Raw genomic sequence first — 14372 nt, 5'->3', positions numbered from 1 at the left:
TGCTTAGCAACCATCCAAACAACAGTGTGAGCTGCTGTTCTATTTTCTCCCTACCTGATATACAATGATACATGTTGATGTGAAAGGTAATTTTACTACAGATAAGGATACTCAATACAAAAATTACATACATTACCTCATATTGACAAAGTTTCCCCATACAGCTGGAAAAGAAGAAAAGAGAGAACATTACAGTGCCATGTAACAGTACATTTTTTCCAATTATCATCAGAAGAAATTTAAAACAATATTAAGTATGTTCATCACAAATTGTCTAGATAATTTACATACATGATATATACACACCCCCCCCCCCCCCCCAAGTGACTAGAACACAGTTTAAGAGTATGAGAGGAATTCTGATGAAATCACATGAGTCTATAAAAAAGTAGGAAAATACAGTCATTCAATAAGAAAGGACTAGAATATTCCACTACACACCTGGAATTATCTGGCCAGTAAATCAGCAGATAATGACTTATCTGATCTTTACCTCCACACTATATTGCACAAACAAAAGGTACAAAAATTCTTTGAACTGTAATTCGACAGCACACACAGATTAAACAAACCAGAGCTCTGGACTTGTTCATTAGGGATATTGAAAAAACAGCAAGAGCAAGAAAGGAATCCTGTAGACCTGAACCATGCAAATTGGGAACTGCAGACTGTCAAGAGTAAAAGGACTGGCCGCTACAGGCAACAGCTGAAACAGTCCAAAAAGGTGCCACGGGAGTCCTGCATTAAAGGTAGCAAGTGCTTGTGCACACATGCGTTCTCTCTTTAAATATGTATATATATGGTGATGCAGACACACACAAAAGGTACTTAAGGAATATAACCAAATGCATCACTAAGCAAAGAAAGATCATTTATTACACTCTGTATGGAAAAAAGTTTAAAGGAAGACAAACAGCAGTATAAAATAGCACAGCAAACATTATCAGCTGTTTCTCTGTGTTCACAAAAAGATTCATCTGCTCGATTTATTTTCTAACAGGAAAAAAATCCTCTGAAACTGTTTAGAGTTTAAGTGATTACAGAAAGACTATCCGAACATTCATTTTCTTTTTAACTTTCAGCTAGGACACAGAATGTAGTTTAAAGTGAAAAAATGAGAAGCCATAAACCAGGCTACACTACAGAGTTGACAACTTCAGATTGTCAAGACAAACAAGGTTAATACAGAACAGTTACGTAAGGGACTCCGCAACAATAAGCAACATGGGAAATTCAGCCCGGATTATCTCCAGAAAAATCATTCTGCAACTGCTCTTTTAAGAGACAAGGCTCAACCTAAGGAACCAAATTACACTGGGTGTTCTTCTTAAGAAGAGTAGCCTATATGCACTATTAACATACAACATAGAAAGCCTCTGAAGCGTCCTCAGTTTTTGTAACCGGCACTTCAGGTCTCAAGTAGCAGTTAATGAAGTATTTTGCCTAGGTTCATGCTTCACACATACATTTTCATGATTATTACTTACTGACCTCAAGCAGACGATGAGGTGTTACAGAAACAAGAAAACAAAAATTGCTGCTACAGTCACAGGCACCTCCCGGGCAAGAGAAGAAAGGAAACGTACCCAGGAAAGGGCAGCGGGGGAGACAGTAGTGAGGAGGCAGTAATGCAGTTGCTATTCCACCCTTCAGGGGATGGCAAAGCTACTAAACTGTTAACTACTGAGCGCTGCTGGGTAATTCAAAGAGTAACTCAAATGAATCCATGACAGACCAGCAAACAAACTGTAGGAGGGCACTGTGATATCTGAGGTGGTATCATAAAACGTCTTTTCCTCAGAATACAACAGAGCTTTACACTAGATGACAAAAAAAATCCAACTGAATTTAAAAAACACTGAATTTTATTTTAATAAGTAAATCCTCTGGGGGGAAAAGGGACACAATGTTGAGCACTAAATTGAATTTAAGCTATTTACCCTCTGGCTAGGATTTTGGAATTATTTATGATAACATTAATGGAAAAACTTTTTTTTGTTTGCAGTAAGTGATGACCATCTGGCAACTACAGGCACAGAATTGTCGAGCTATACATTACTCAGCTATACGTACAATCAGTTATTTTTCTGGGCTACAAAAACCTGTACAAATAACGTAATGTATTGTTATGCAGTGGCACGAAACATCTGGGCTTAGCTGGTGAAGCAGTTAATCGATGAAAAAATGAGTTGCCAGCTGCACCACAAATACCACCCTGCCAGTTTTGTTGCAAAGACAGTGCAGCCACATTGCATACAAGAAACTGGCTTCCTAAAAAAAGCCTGTTAATTGTGTGTGCACTCAGTGTCCACAGCAGGGAAGGGGAGCTCAGAAATGCATTTGAGTACTTCCAGAAACACTATGCTTGATATCCCAGTTCTGTAGGAGTAAACGACCTTCCATTAAACTTCTAGGAAGTGTATTTTTGTACCACTGCAGAAAAGAATGAAACTGCAAAATGAACCACGTAGGAAATACCATATGGAGGGATCTGCAGAACCCTGAAGCCTCTCTCACATGCAGAGAGGCGCCACAGAAACTCACTTGAACACACTGCCCTCCCAAAGGGCTCTGAATCCACAATTCTAAGGAGGATCTCTTTGGCTACTGCGTGCTCATGTACAGCTTACATCAAGGTTGAAGGGATCAGAGGCAAGGTTTTACACTACAGTGGAATTACGGTTTTGTTGGTTTTTTTCTAAATGCACATCACAATTGTTTATATAACAGGCTTACATAGCTGCAGAACAGCAGTATGACTATGGCTTACAGAGGATTTCCTCGACTTGTCACTTCCTTGCCCTAGAGGTTATGGCAAGGCCAGTCTGACATTCAGGCAAGAATGATGGAAACATATTAAGGCAAGTGGGCTTAAATCCGCAAGTAGAATGATGCAGAATTACCAGGCTAAATTCAAGACAAAAACCCTCACAGGCTTCATAAAACCCCTTGACAGGCTCACCAAGTTCAGGCAGCAAAAGCTGCAGACATGTGGATGGTTAAAAAAGCTTCCATACCAGCAAGGTCATGAATTGGGCACTACACATAAACCCAGTTTTCAAAAGCATCAGACTCCTAACGGACCCAATTTGAGCAAAATGCTAACATAACTGTAAAAGCCAGTCTCAAAAAAATACAGTTTAAAAAAATCCAACTTTAAAGCCAAATCTTTTAAGCCAAGAGGTATTCATCCAAGATAATAATCCTATGGCAATTCTCAAACCTTAGAGATTTAACACCCTCACCCTGCACAGCCAGACACAGTATGTACTCTATGAAGAGCTTCCTATTCATCCAACTAGAGAGCATTCTTGGACAGAGTCTTCCTGCCATCTACTGAAACTCTGTGCGAGGGAAGAATTCATGATTAATTGGACCAGACAGAAGGATGACTTGTAACCAAACAATTAAGATGCTCACCTACAAGAGAGAAGTAAAAGAGGTTCTGCTTACTCTCTCAAAGACTATTTGTAAACTTCACCCAATGACTGATTAAGTTAATAATAATTTTCCATTAGGGAAGAGATCAGAATATCTGGATTGTTCCAAGACACACGAAAGCCTGGTTTAATGGCCTGTAGGAAAAAGGTGTAGTCCTGTTGTGACCCTATGTGTTCTGGGATGTTTTTTCCCCTCTGCATCCCTTCCGTAAAACAATGAGAACAACCATTTTTATTGTAGTGTTTTTGCAAGGATTAATTGCAAGTACCATGAAGATTAAAAATACATCAGAGGCATTAATCACTCCCACAGACATTACACTTTAAAGTGACAGCTTCCAGAAAAGAAGAATGAAATGCTTTTGGTGAAGTGATAAAGAGCTGTACTTTCAGGAAAAAGAAAAAAAAAAAGATTTGTTTCTTAAAGCCTTAATAACAGTATTGTTACTAAAGAGGTATTTACATTTTGCCAGCTAAACATTAATCACTCATGGTTTTCAGAAAACCCCAATCCTCTTTTTTGTTCGGTTTGTTGTTTGGGGTTTTTTTTTCCCCCCTCCAGCCTCTGAGAGATAAAGCTATAACTATTTAGCAAGCATAGTCTTACAGTAAAATCATTGTGAATTTCCAAGATTTCTCAAAACTACCTTAAACAAAAGCCAATCAGTCACAGACAAGTAAAGAATGGTTTTCTTCCTACTGTATACAGATACTTTCCTAAAATGTAAAGGTTTGTTTAGTTTTTCCAGAGAAGACCCTTTGTGAAATTATGCTGGGTGCAGAGCAGTACGACGACTGGGCTGCTTTCAGCAAAGGAATATTACAAGAGCTATCCTTTGGATCCAAGCCAGCCCAGCCTGCATGAAGTAAAAAAAACAAAAAACAAAAAAACAAACACACATAAAATCTGTGAAGTCATACTCAAAAAAGTACAACAGAAATCCTAAGCAATTTGCTGTTGAGCATCCACTATTAAATGGACACTGTCTATCATAGTCAGACTTTGAGCTCTGACCAGCTGCACTTCATAGCAGGCAAGAGTTATAGGAATATAAAAGCAGGATGTTATGTTTTCACCTCAACGTCCTTTGAGTCTGTCAATAGCGGTAATACTTACTGTAGAGGCTTCTATAAAACACAGATTACTACTCAGAAGCTTGCACGCCTTAATTAACTCATCCATATATAGGCTGGGGAATCAGAAAAATAACACTGTCAGAAAACCCAGAATCTCGAAGCCTGTGCCTTTACCCCAGGATTATCCCTCTTCTCTGGGTCTCTTCAAATGACATTAAAATCAAGTCAAACTATCACAAGGCACTGATAGCAAGAAATATAATCTGAAATTAAACAAATGCAATCTCTTTTAAAACCATTTTCTTTCCCAATGGCTTTGTTGTTTGCATTTTCAAGACATTCAAAGAAAATTTTACACAAATTTTACTTTTGCCTAAGGCTGAAAACACAGGATTTTTTTCTCTTGCCCTCCTTACAACCTTTGCTTCTCAGAATACGAGTAGAACATTATGTTAGTTTCAAAAGGATCTCACTATCAACAGAAACAGCAAGCAGGAACAATATGAATTGATATATGGTCATAACCTGAATTTCTAGAGCAAAATCGTAAGCTCTGAACGTCCAGAGTTAATTGCTTTTGCCAAACTTTCTATTTCAGAGAGAAGCAATGTCATTCAAAAGAGGATTTTTTTTTTCCCCCCCTTAAATCTGACTCTCCATAGTCACTCCGCAGTTTCAGTCTCCTGGCAGAAATAAGCTTTCTGTCTCCAGGGGAAAACTTGACAAAAACGAAAAGCAGGCAAAGGGACCTCATAAAATGCTTATTACTACAGATGCATTAAAGTCTTAATTTATTTTTTTTGCAGATCTCAATTAGCTATGTAATAACGCAAAGATTTAGGAAACTATTACTTGCCACACAACATCCTTGTCACTAAATTGGAGAGATATGGGTTTATGGATGGAATACTCAATGGATAAGGAATTGGCTGGGTGGCCACATCCAAAGAGTTGCAGTCAATGGCTCAGTGTCCGAAGGGAGATCAGCAACAAGAAGTGTCCCTCAGGGGTCTGTACTGTGACAAGTACTGTCCACTATCTTCAGTGACATCTCAGACAGTGGGATTGAGCACACCCTCAGCAAGTCTGCAGATGGTACCAAGCTGAGTGGTACCATTGAGGGAAGGGATGCCACCCAGAGGGACCTCAACAGGCTTAAGGAGTGGGCAAATGGGAACCTCATGAAGTTCAACAAGGCCAAGTACAAGGTCCTGCACCTGGATCGGGGCAATCACCAGTATCAAAACAGACTGAGTTACGAATGGACTGAGAGCAGCCCTGTAGAGAAGGACTTGGGGATATTGGTGGAGGAAAGAATTGGATGTGACCCAGCAATGTGCACTCGCAGCCCAGAAACCGTATACTGGGCTGCATCAAAGAAGTGTGGCTAGCAGGTTGAGGGAGGTCATTCTGCCCCTCATTTCCATGCTGGTAAGACCCCACCTGCAGTACTGTGTTCAGCTCTCGGGCCCCCAGTACAAGAAAGACATGGATCTGCTAGAGCAGGTCGAGGAAAGAGCCATGAAAATGGTCAGAGGGCTGAAACACCTCCCCTATGAGGACAGGCTGAGAGAGCTGGGCTTGTTCAGCCTGGAGAAGGCTCTGGGGAGACCTTGTTGCAGCCTTTCAGTGTTTAGATGGGGCCTATGAAAACGAAGACAAACTTTTTACCAGGGCCTGTAGTGACAGCATAAGGGGCAACAGTGCTAACCTGAAAGAAATTAGGTTTAAAAGATACAAGGAAGCAATTCTTTACAATGAGAGCGGTGAGACACTGGAACAGGTTGCCCACAAAGGTTGTGGATGCCCACTCCCTGGAAGTGTTCAAGGTCAGGTTGGATGGGGCTTGGAGCAACCTCCTCTAGCAAAAAACGTCCCTGCCCATGACAGGAGGGTTGGACTAGATGAGCTTTAAAGGTCTCCCTTCCAACACAAACCATTCTATGATTTGGCCAATGCATTTCAAAGTGCATTTTATAGTCTAGATTCTGCAACAATAGTAACACCCTCAATTGTATCCCATCTGTAACTCCAGATTAACTTGCTCTAGAATATTATACTGATGAGAGAATGTTGCACTATTAGTGGAGATAACAACATATAATTACTAATCATAACTTTGTATTACAGATTGTCACCTTCCTGGGTGAAGTTTATGATTATGCTTTTGGGTAATGTACGATAATTTGAATATTTTTGAAAAAATTCAAAAATCGACTCCTCTGGTATGTCTATACAGATTTCCGTACAGCAAGTAGTTCTTCCTGTTATATTTCCTGAACTGACATCTTGTTCAACAGTAAAGCTCCCGCCCCAAAGACAGCAGATAGGAACTGTAGCTCTTCCCACAATGGAAGAACCCTAGGCACCAGGATGCAGGGTCTTCTGAAGGGGAAGATGCTCTCTCCAACTTGGATAACACCACCACTCTACAGCAACCCCTCAGCTAGTCATCACCTAGCAAAACAAAGGCAACACAGTCACCAGGACAATGTTTTTGTACCTTCTCTTAAGAACAAATACTTAAAACTTTGGCAAACTGATACACTTCTACAGCTGCAAGCTATAACATTATGCAAATTTTCTTTCGTTACAAGAGTTAATGGAGCTTCATATTGTATGGAAAGCTAACCATGAATACTTATTATAACATTTCAGTCAGCAACATCACTTTATGACTGAATTCTGTTCTTTGTTTCCCAGACAGCAAATTCTTTCCAACTCTTCTATTAAGCGTTTTTTCCAGTTCTCTCTTCAGTGTTTCTACTCCTTCCCATCTCATATCTTTAGCACATCATTCTTTCCCACTACTCATCCATTTTTGTCTAGTCTTTGTATTTTGCCACAAGCAAGGTAATACACTCCAATTCCTAGTTACTGCAAACAGAAAAAAAAAAATTCCAATATTTACGACAAAGAAACCCAGAATGCATACAACTCATCACAGTTATGAAGTTTCCAAACAGGATATTTGATTTTTGTCACTACATATATTTGAGTGTGCCTGGATATCATAAAACTTTCTAGCCTTGAATTTACCAGCTTGAAACAACAAAGTAGTTTTGCAACTATGTAGACTGCCTACAAAAGGTTTGAATTCCCAAGGGAGACAATAGAAGTACTTTGACCTATACCTAACTGGAATACTATATAATTACATTCTGAATCAGGTCAAAATTATTTTGGCAACGTGAAAGCTAAGTGATCTAAATTGCTAACATCCCTGTATCCCCTTTTCACTTAATAATAGAGAAAGAACTGAAAACCCTGAGTGTCTTTCCTTAAACAGCAGCAGATGATGACAAAAAAAAAAAACAAATCATGAAATGACATCTATCTCCAGATAAATTTGATTTACACAATTCAAATGCACAAAGTTTGTTGAGAAAAACATTTTGCTTTAAAGTAACACAGCAGGTTAACAAAACCAGAAGTAACCTTCTAAAGCCAACAGGTCTGTACGTGCTGCTGTTAGGGCCGCACATCTCCCTACTGCAAGTGAAGGAAAGAAAACGCAGCAGAACTAAGACCTCAAAAACTGGAGTATATCATATGCAGTTTTACACAAATCTCGCTTTCCCCAACCTAGACAGCAGCCCTGATTTTTCAAATGCCTTTAGAAAAAAAAAAAAAAAAAAAAAAAGAGGGGGGTAGGGCACAGTTATCTTTAATTTAGCCCTTGACCTTCCCTTAGTTTCCCAGACATGGCCAGCAGAACTGTAGGACATTCTTCAAGCAACTCAAAGAGGCAGAGAATGTTCCATGCTCCCCAGATAACAATGATACACCGGCATGCATGTCAAACCCCAGAAACTGAGCAGTCACCCAAGGTAACATGACTCAAATGACAGTGGCAATCAAAGGAGGGGTCATGACTCAGATCGATTATTTTCAGCATTTTCTTTTAAGTTTGTTGGCTGCTAAGATTGTTTTCAGCAGACTCACAGCATGCTCCAGTGGTCAGCACTGTAACCAAAAAACTCACTTCTCTCGGCTACATTTTACAAACCCCTTCAGGTAAGCTGGTGCAGTAATGCTCACCTCTCCCTCCCTAAGGTCCACGAACGAGGAGTTGAAAACCACCAGTTCCAACTCAACTCTGCTTTGGTCAACCAACCTTACAGAAAAGAAACAGCAATATAAATGACAGGGAAACATTTCCCCTTTGCAAAACACAGAGGAGAAAGAAGATGAAAGCTCTAACGAGCGTTTGTCTGAGTAGAATGATGCCAGCATCACCTCCTGCACATACCACTGAAAAGACAAACACTAAGTGCAGATAAAATATTAAAGACAAATACTAAAGACAAATATTAAATGGAGATAAGCTGGGAACTGTAACAGTGAATTCTCCAGGATGCCAAAAAAATTGTTAAAAACAGCATGGCTAGCAAAGCAGAGTTGAAGTCCATCTAGTCCTGACGAAGTCCATCTAGTCCTGACAAACTCAACTGAAGTGTGAACAAATTTTCATAAGCTACACAACTATGGCTAGTTGGAAGCTGACAAGCAGGGAACTGGAAGCTGTTGAAGACAGCAAACTTATTTGCATAAACCCACAGATGAAAGGCAGCTCTGCAGGACATGAAGCCAGCAAGCAAATATTTTTGGTTTGGTTCTTTTGGTGGAGAATCTATGGCATGCTGACACAAAAAGCAGGCAAGCCTGATGTCACATCAGACCATTTCTAACTCTTCCATGGCCAGTTGATCCTGCTGTCTAGTTGTAAAACAGCTGGAGGAGGAAGATTTCTGGTATTCTTCACAGCAGTACCGAATCACTTTCACACAGCTAGTCTGACACACTAGGACAAGACCAAATTTGCTGCTACTTTTCTATTACGAAAAGTGAAAGTAAAATCTTACCAGGATACAACATTAAGTAGCCTTTAACCTTCATTTTGAACATAGGCAAGACAAGCAACATGCAAGGGGCTGGTAAGATTCAAACCAAAAAGCTTACTCATACCCTGATATTCTGAGACGAGCACATCACACTCCTCCTAGCTAATGGAAATCTGACAAAACCAAATGACTAACCTTGTAAAACAAAGGATAACAACCCTGGAAAGTAACAATGCTGGGAGAAGTCAAGCCACTACACTGCAGGACATACTTCCCTCACATTATTTTGACATTTTGTTTTTAAGTTGTTTTAGTAGCTGTGCTGTAATTTATCTCATAAAAATAACGAGGTCTTAATCTTGGATCTCATGACAGCACCCTACTATTCATTCTTTTTTCCCTTGGAAAAGGAACAAGGCTACTGACATACATCCTGGGAACTATTTGATCTACAAATGAGCAAAGAGAACTGCTCTACTTTACCAGAAATAGAGCTCTTACTTAATTTTCATCAAGAACATGCAACTCCTTGTCATACCAAGACATCAGTAGATTATTTACAGTAGCACCAAGATTAAAGCAAACGTGTAGATTGACAAGCTTTGGTCTTTAAACCAAAACCTTGGCTACAAGGTTTTACAGTGTTTTTTCCAACAATTCAAATAAGGTCCTGATTCTACAAAGATATCCTCACTAAAGCATCTCAGTATGCCTACGTAAAGCTGAATAAACATTTAAAACATTAAAGGGAATGAGTTTAAGATGTCTAGATATTGACATATCAACCCACAAACAGGTGAGCTTCAATAAAACCAAAAACAACCAAAACCAACAGCAAACTCTCAGCGTGAATGTAAGTTACACTCATGTTATGACAACACTGGATATATTTTTTTTTTTTTTTACAATATGCATTTAATTGGTTGTTGGTTTATGATCTGTCTACATTTCTCATTATGAACAACAAAAATCAATTAAATCCACTTCACTTGTGTTTATAATCACCTCATGTCCTTAAACTGTGGTTTCACAACAGCTTCAAGATGACGCAAGTGCAGCCCGTGACTGAAAGGAGTTGTTTCAGTCCACCTCCACATTCCCCCTCCCTCCTTTGGTTAGCACTACTGCTCGTGCAGTATCTTGCTGGGGGTTAAATCAGAGAAAAGCTGTAGCAGACAACTTTAAAAGGGCAAAGAAAATTCAACCTTTGGGCAAGGCTTCCCATTATATGCAGCACCATATAACCACGCAACGTTCACAGAAGGAGATAGCACTGCAAGTGAGTCAACTAAGATAATTCTGAGAAATATTTTCTAAAAATTGAGTAGCATTCTACCAGATTACAGCATGATTCAGACAGCTTCATCCAAATTCATCACTTGAGCATGGGCAACAAAATCACTCCTTTCACCTACGGCCTACAGGTAAGGTAAATGTAACTGTTAGTTAAACTCTGTTCACTTCAGTTTTGCCAGGGAACAGTTGCTTAAATTACAACAGCTTTTAACTGCCTGCTGCACAGAAATGCTCCTTTTGGGTTCTATTTTTATATACACAAACTATGCATAGCACACTGTTTCAAGTGAACTACAATTTTTTAAAATTCATAGAAATTAGATTTATAGAAATGAGACATCAAATATTACTTTAATTCAAACCCAGCTGTAAAGTAAGGATCCTTCTTACTCTACGTGCCACTAGAGAAACCAGTGAAGTCCACCAGAAGAGTTCTAGGTATCTCTAACATGAGCCTCACTGTGCACCTCACATCATGGTGGCACTTTAACCAACATCAACAGGACCCCTTAGGTGAGACACTAATTGTAGACCTGCAAAGTGCATGAAGGAAACGCTACCAACAGCACTCCCAGCTGCCTGTTTCACCACTGCGCCCGCTCCTCGGCCGGGCCAAAACAGCTGCCTGCACACTCAAGCTGCCAAATGATTATAACCTGAAAAGGTGATTTGTCCAGATCAGCTCCTTCACCTGGTGCACAGCACAGAAATTTAAGTCCGTGTACCTTGTACCGTGTACATGGGAAATCGGACATGCGGAGCAGGGATACCTAAGCCAGCCTAGCCACCCAACACCTTGTGCCGTGATACTACCAAGGGAGCCACTCAATGGCTCTTGAGAGTGAGACAGCCAAGAGCCTTTCAGCTGCCTGTAATAAGCTCTTCCTCTAGTTTGCAAACTCTCACAGAGAAGTTCTTCAGGCACGTTTGTAAGAAATTTGCATTCAAAGGCAGAAGCTTTTTATGAAATAAGACACTTTCAGAAAATATCCTCCCTAAACATTCTCTCGGGGTTTCACAAACTGAGAAAATAGCAGTATCAAAAGTCCTATCTCCTAGTTCATAAAAAAAAAAAAAAATAACGTACTTGCCAAGTATTTCATTCCTTGTAACATGATGTGCTCCAAATCTGATTCCCCATGTACTAACACTGAATGGAAATTCATGGAAAGAAGGTGCACAGCCTGAAAACACTTAGTCATTTGGAGAACACTTGAGAAAGAAGGATTGTAAGAAGTGCCAGCACATACACCTACACCAGCAGCTCAGTTTTCTCAGATTCTATACTATTTTAGTCTGGCATTATCTGACTGTAACCAGAGCACAGTGATGATTCAGTGATATTGCAAGGAGTACACTTTTAGGATAGGTGGATGGGATCATAATCACTTCCATAGAAAAGAAAACAAAAAAAGTCTTTCTAGAATTAGGCCAGTAACATCTGCTAGAGCATCATATTTTATTGAAGACACTAGAGCCATAACTAATGATTCCACTAGCTTTGACCAGTAGTCAAAAGACTGAAAAGGACAGCAATCTGACATGTTAGATTTGCAAAAAACCATACTCCCGTCAGACGCCAACCTATTCCCTTTCCAAGCTCCTTTTTGCCCCATTAATCTGCAGTCCCTCTCCTCCTCCCTTTTTTCTGAATCCCAAAGAACAACCAAAAACAAGCAGTGAGAAGACTTCTATGACTTACAGCCTAGATAGCAAAAATCACATGGCAGTTCTTCCCTTTCCTTAAGGCTAACTTTTACTCAACAAAGCTAGAAAGCAAACACCTACTACTGTCCATAGAATCTAATCAATAGCCAGGTCCCAATGACCATATCAATTGCCACTCAATTCCAGTATTATCACACCAGCCTATGAACTTTGTTTTCAAAATTATCATTTTTGGCAAAGCATCAAACCTTTTCAAAATAAGAACAGACATCAAGCTATCCCTGCTTCAATATGCATGGGACCTGAAGTCACTTGGACAAACTGCCCTGAGAGTCAGAGCTGGCACACAACTTCAACAGTAACAGCAGTACATAAATAACAAGGTCCTGCAAACGCAGTAACATATGGTAGTAAAGGGAATTCCTATGTTGTGTCTCTGGGGTAAGAAACGCCACCTCTTCTGCCAAATTACTTGAGTTGTACCTCTCCACACTCCCAAATACAAAGGGAGGATCCTAAACGTGATGCACACACCCATCCCCAAAGCTAGCTCATGTATATGTGTTTTGAAGCATCAAGAGAACCACTTGTCCCTAGCTAAGGTGACAAGGTTTCAAAGATATTTCCTCATGGCGTTCCATCTACACAAAATCTACCCAAGTCTAAAAACAAAACAGGCTAACACAAAATAAAGTAAACACGAAAAATGCAACTGAAAAACCCAGACAAGAAAGGGAAGCCAGCTGACAGGGCATGATAAATCTGAGACTCTTACTTGACTCACGCCTAATAACTGAAGTCATAAACAGCCCTGTCAGTGGTTATTCTAAGATTTTCCCAAATACCTTTGTGCCTCTCTTCAGCCTCTTAAGACTCCAGCTATGTGCTGAGTTAAAAAACAAGCAAACAAACAGTTATTTAGCCCCCAGAGGACATCGGAGGATTTTACAAAACCCAGACGCGAGGCCTGCCCTGAAAAACTTCCTTGCAGGCTCACCTCACACCCCTACCAGGCTGAGACCAACGCGGACAAAGAGCGGTCTGAGGAGCGGCTGCGGAAACATTCACTCCTTGAGCCACGTCTGGCTCGCACCGCTCCCCCTCGGCCTCTTCTGCCCAGCCAGCCCGCGCCACCCCACGCCCGGCACTCGGCCTGATGGCCGCCGGGGAGCCCCCCCAGCCCCTTCCCGCCGACACCGAGCCCACCCCCGGAGAAAGCCGCCCGCGGTGCGGACACCTCCCCAGCGGACACCCCCAACGGCCGCCGAGGGGGCATGAGGGGGTTCTCCCCGCGCAAGCCCTCGGGGAAAGACGCCTGACGGGGACACCCAACGCGGCCCGCCCGGTGGCCCCACGGGCGCCCCCCGCCACGGCCCAGCCGGCCGCCCGCCGTTCTCGGGAAAGTTTCAGCGAGGCGGGGAAAGGGAGGGAGCCCCCAGCCCCGCCGCCCAGAGACGCGGGGGGCCGCGGGGAGGCCCTTCCCCCGCCCGCTGCGCCACCCTCGCAACCGGGCAGCGCAACGGGGCGCGCGAGGAGACGCCGCCGCCGCCACCTCCTCCCCCTCCTCCCCAGCGACGGGGGGGCCGGGGGCGCCCGGCCAGCGGGCAGCGAACGGCCGGGCCAGCCCCCGCCGCCACCTCCCCGCTCACTCACAGGCGACGTAGGCGACGAAGGCGAGCCCCACGAGCAGCTTCATCCTCCTCCGGTTGATGGCGGTCAGCAGGCGCAGCAGCGGCCCCTTGCTCACCATGCCCAGCCGCAGCGGCACGCAGCGCCGGGCGCCTGCACGGGCCGGCCACGCCACCGGGCTCGGGCTCGCGCGCGCGCGCGGCCGGCCAGCCAGCCAGCTACCCACCCGCGCACCTCACCCGCGCACCGCTTCGCTTCAGCTTTCCCCGCCCGGGATGCCCGGGAACCGCCCGCGCAGGCGCAGCGGCGTCCGCCCGCTCCTCCCTCCCGCCCCTTCCCCCGCGGGGGATGCGGTCGGTGGCCAACGGCGGCCGGAGGGGTGGTGGCGCTGCGCGGCGCATGCGCGGGCCTCCGCCAC

General features: G+C 42.7%; 1 protein-coding gene across 2 annotated transcripts in view; it reads right to left on the bottom strand.

The window, feature by feature from the left end:
- UXS1 (UDP-glucuronate decarboxylase 1) overlaps window positions 1-14075 on the bottom strand; it is a 64592-nt gene extending 50517 nt beyond the window's left edge. For both annotated transcript variants that reach the window (XM_086482131.1, XM_086482132.1), the window contains exons 1-2: window positions 13979-14075; window positions 137-164 (exon numbers count right to left, since the gene is read on the bottom strand). In XM_086482131.1, the coding sequence (XP_086338257.1) occupies window positions 137-164; window positions 13979-14075 (125 nt within the window). The remainder of the gene's footprint in view (window positions 1-136; window positions 165-13978) is intronic.
- Window positions 14076-14372: the final 297 nt, after the last annotated feature.

The sequence above is a fragment of the Leptosomus discolor genome, chromosome 1 (assembly GCF_034619465.1).
Source record: "Leptosomus discolor isolate bLepDis1 chromosome 1, bLepDis1.hap2, whole genome shotgun sequence".
Classification (NCBI taxonomy): Eukaryota; Metazoa; Chordata; class Aves; order Leptosomiformes; family Leptosomidae; genus Leptosomus; species Leptosomus discolor.
This window is presented reverse-complemented; position numbering and strand designations above follow the sequence as displayed.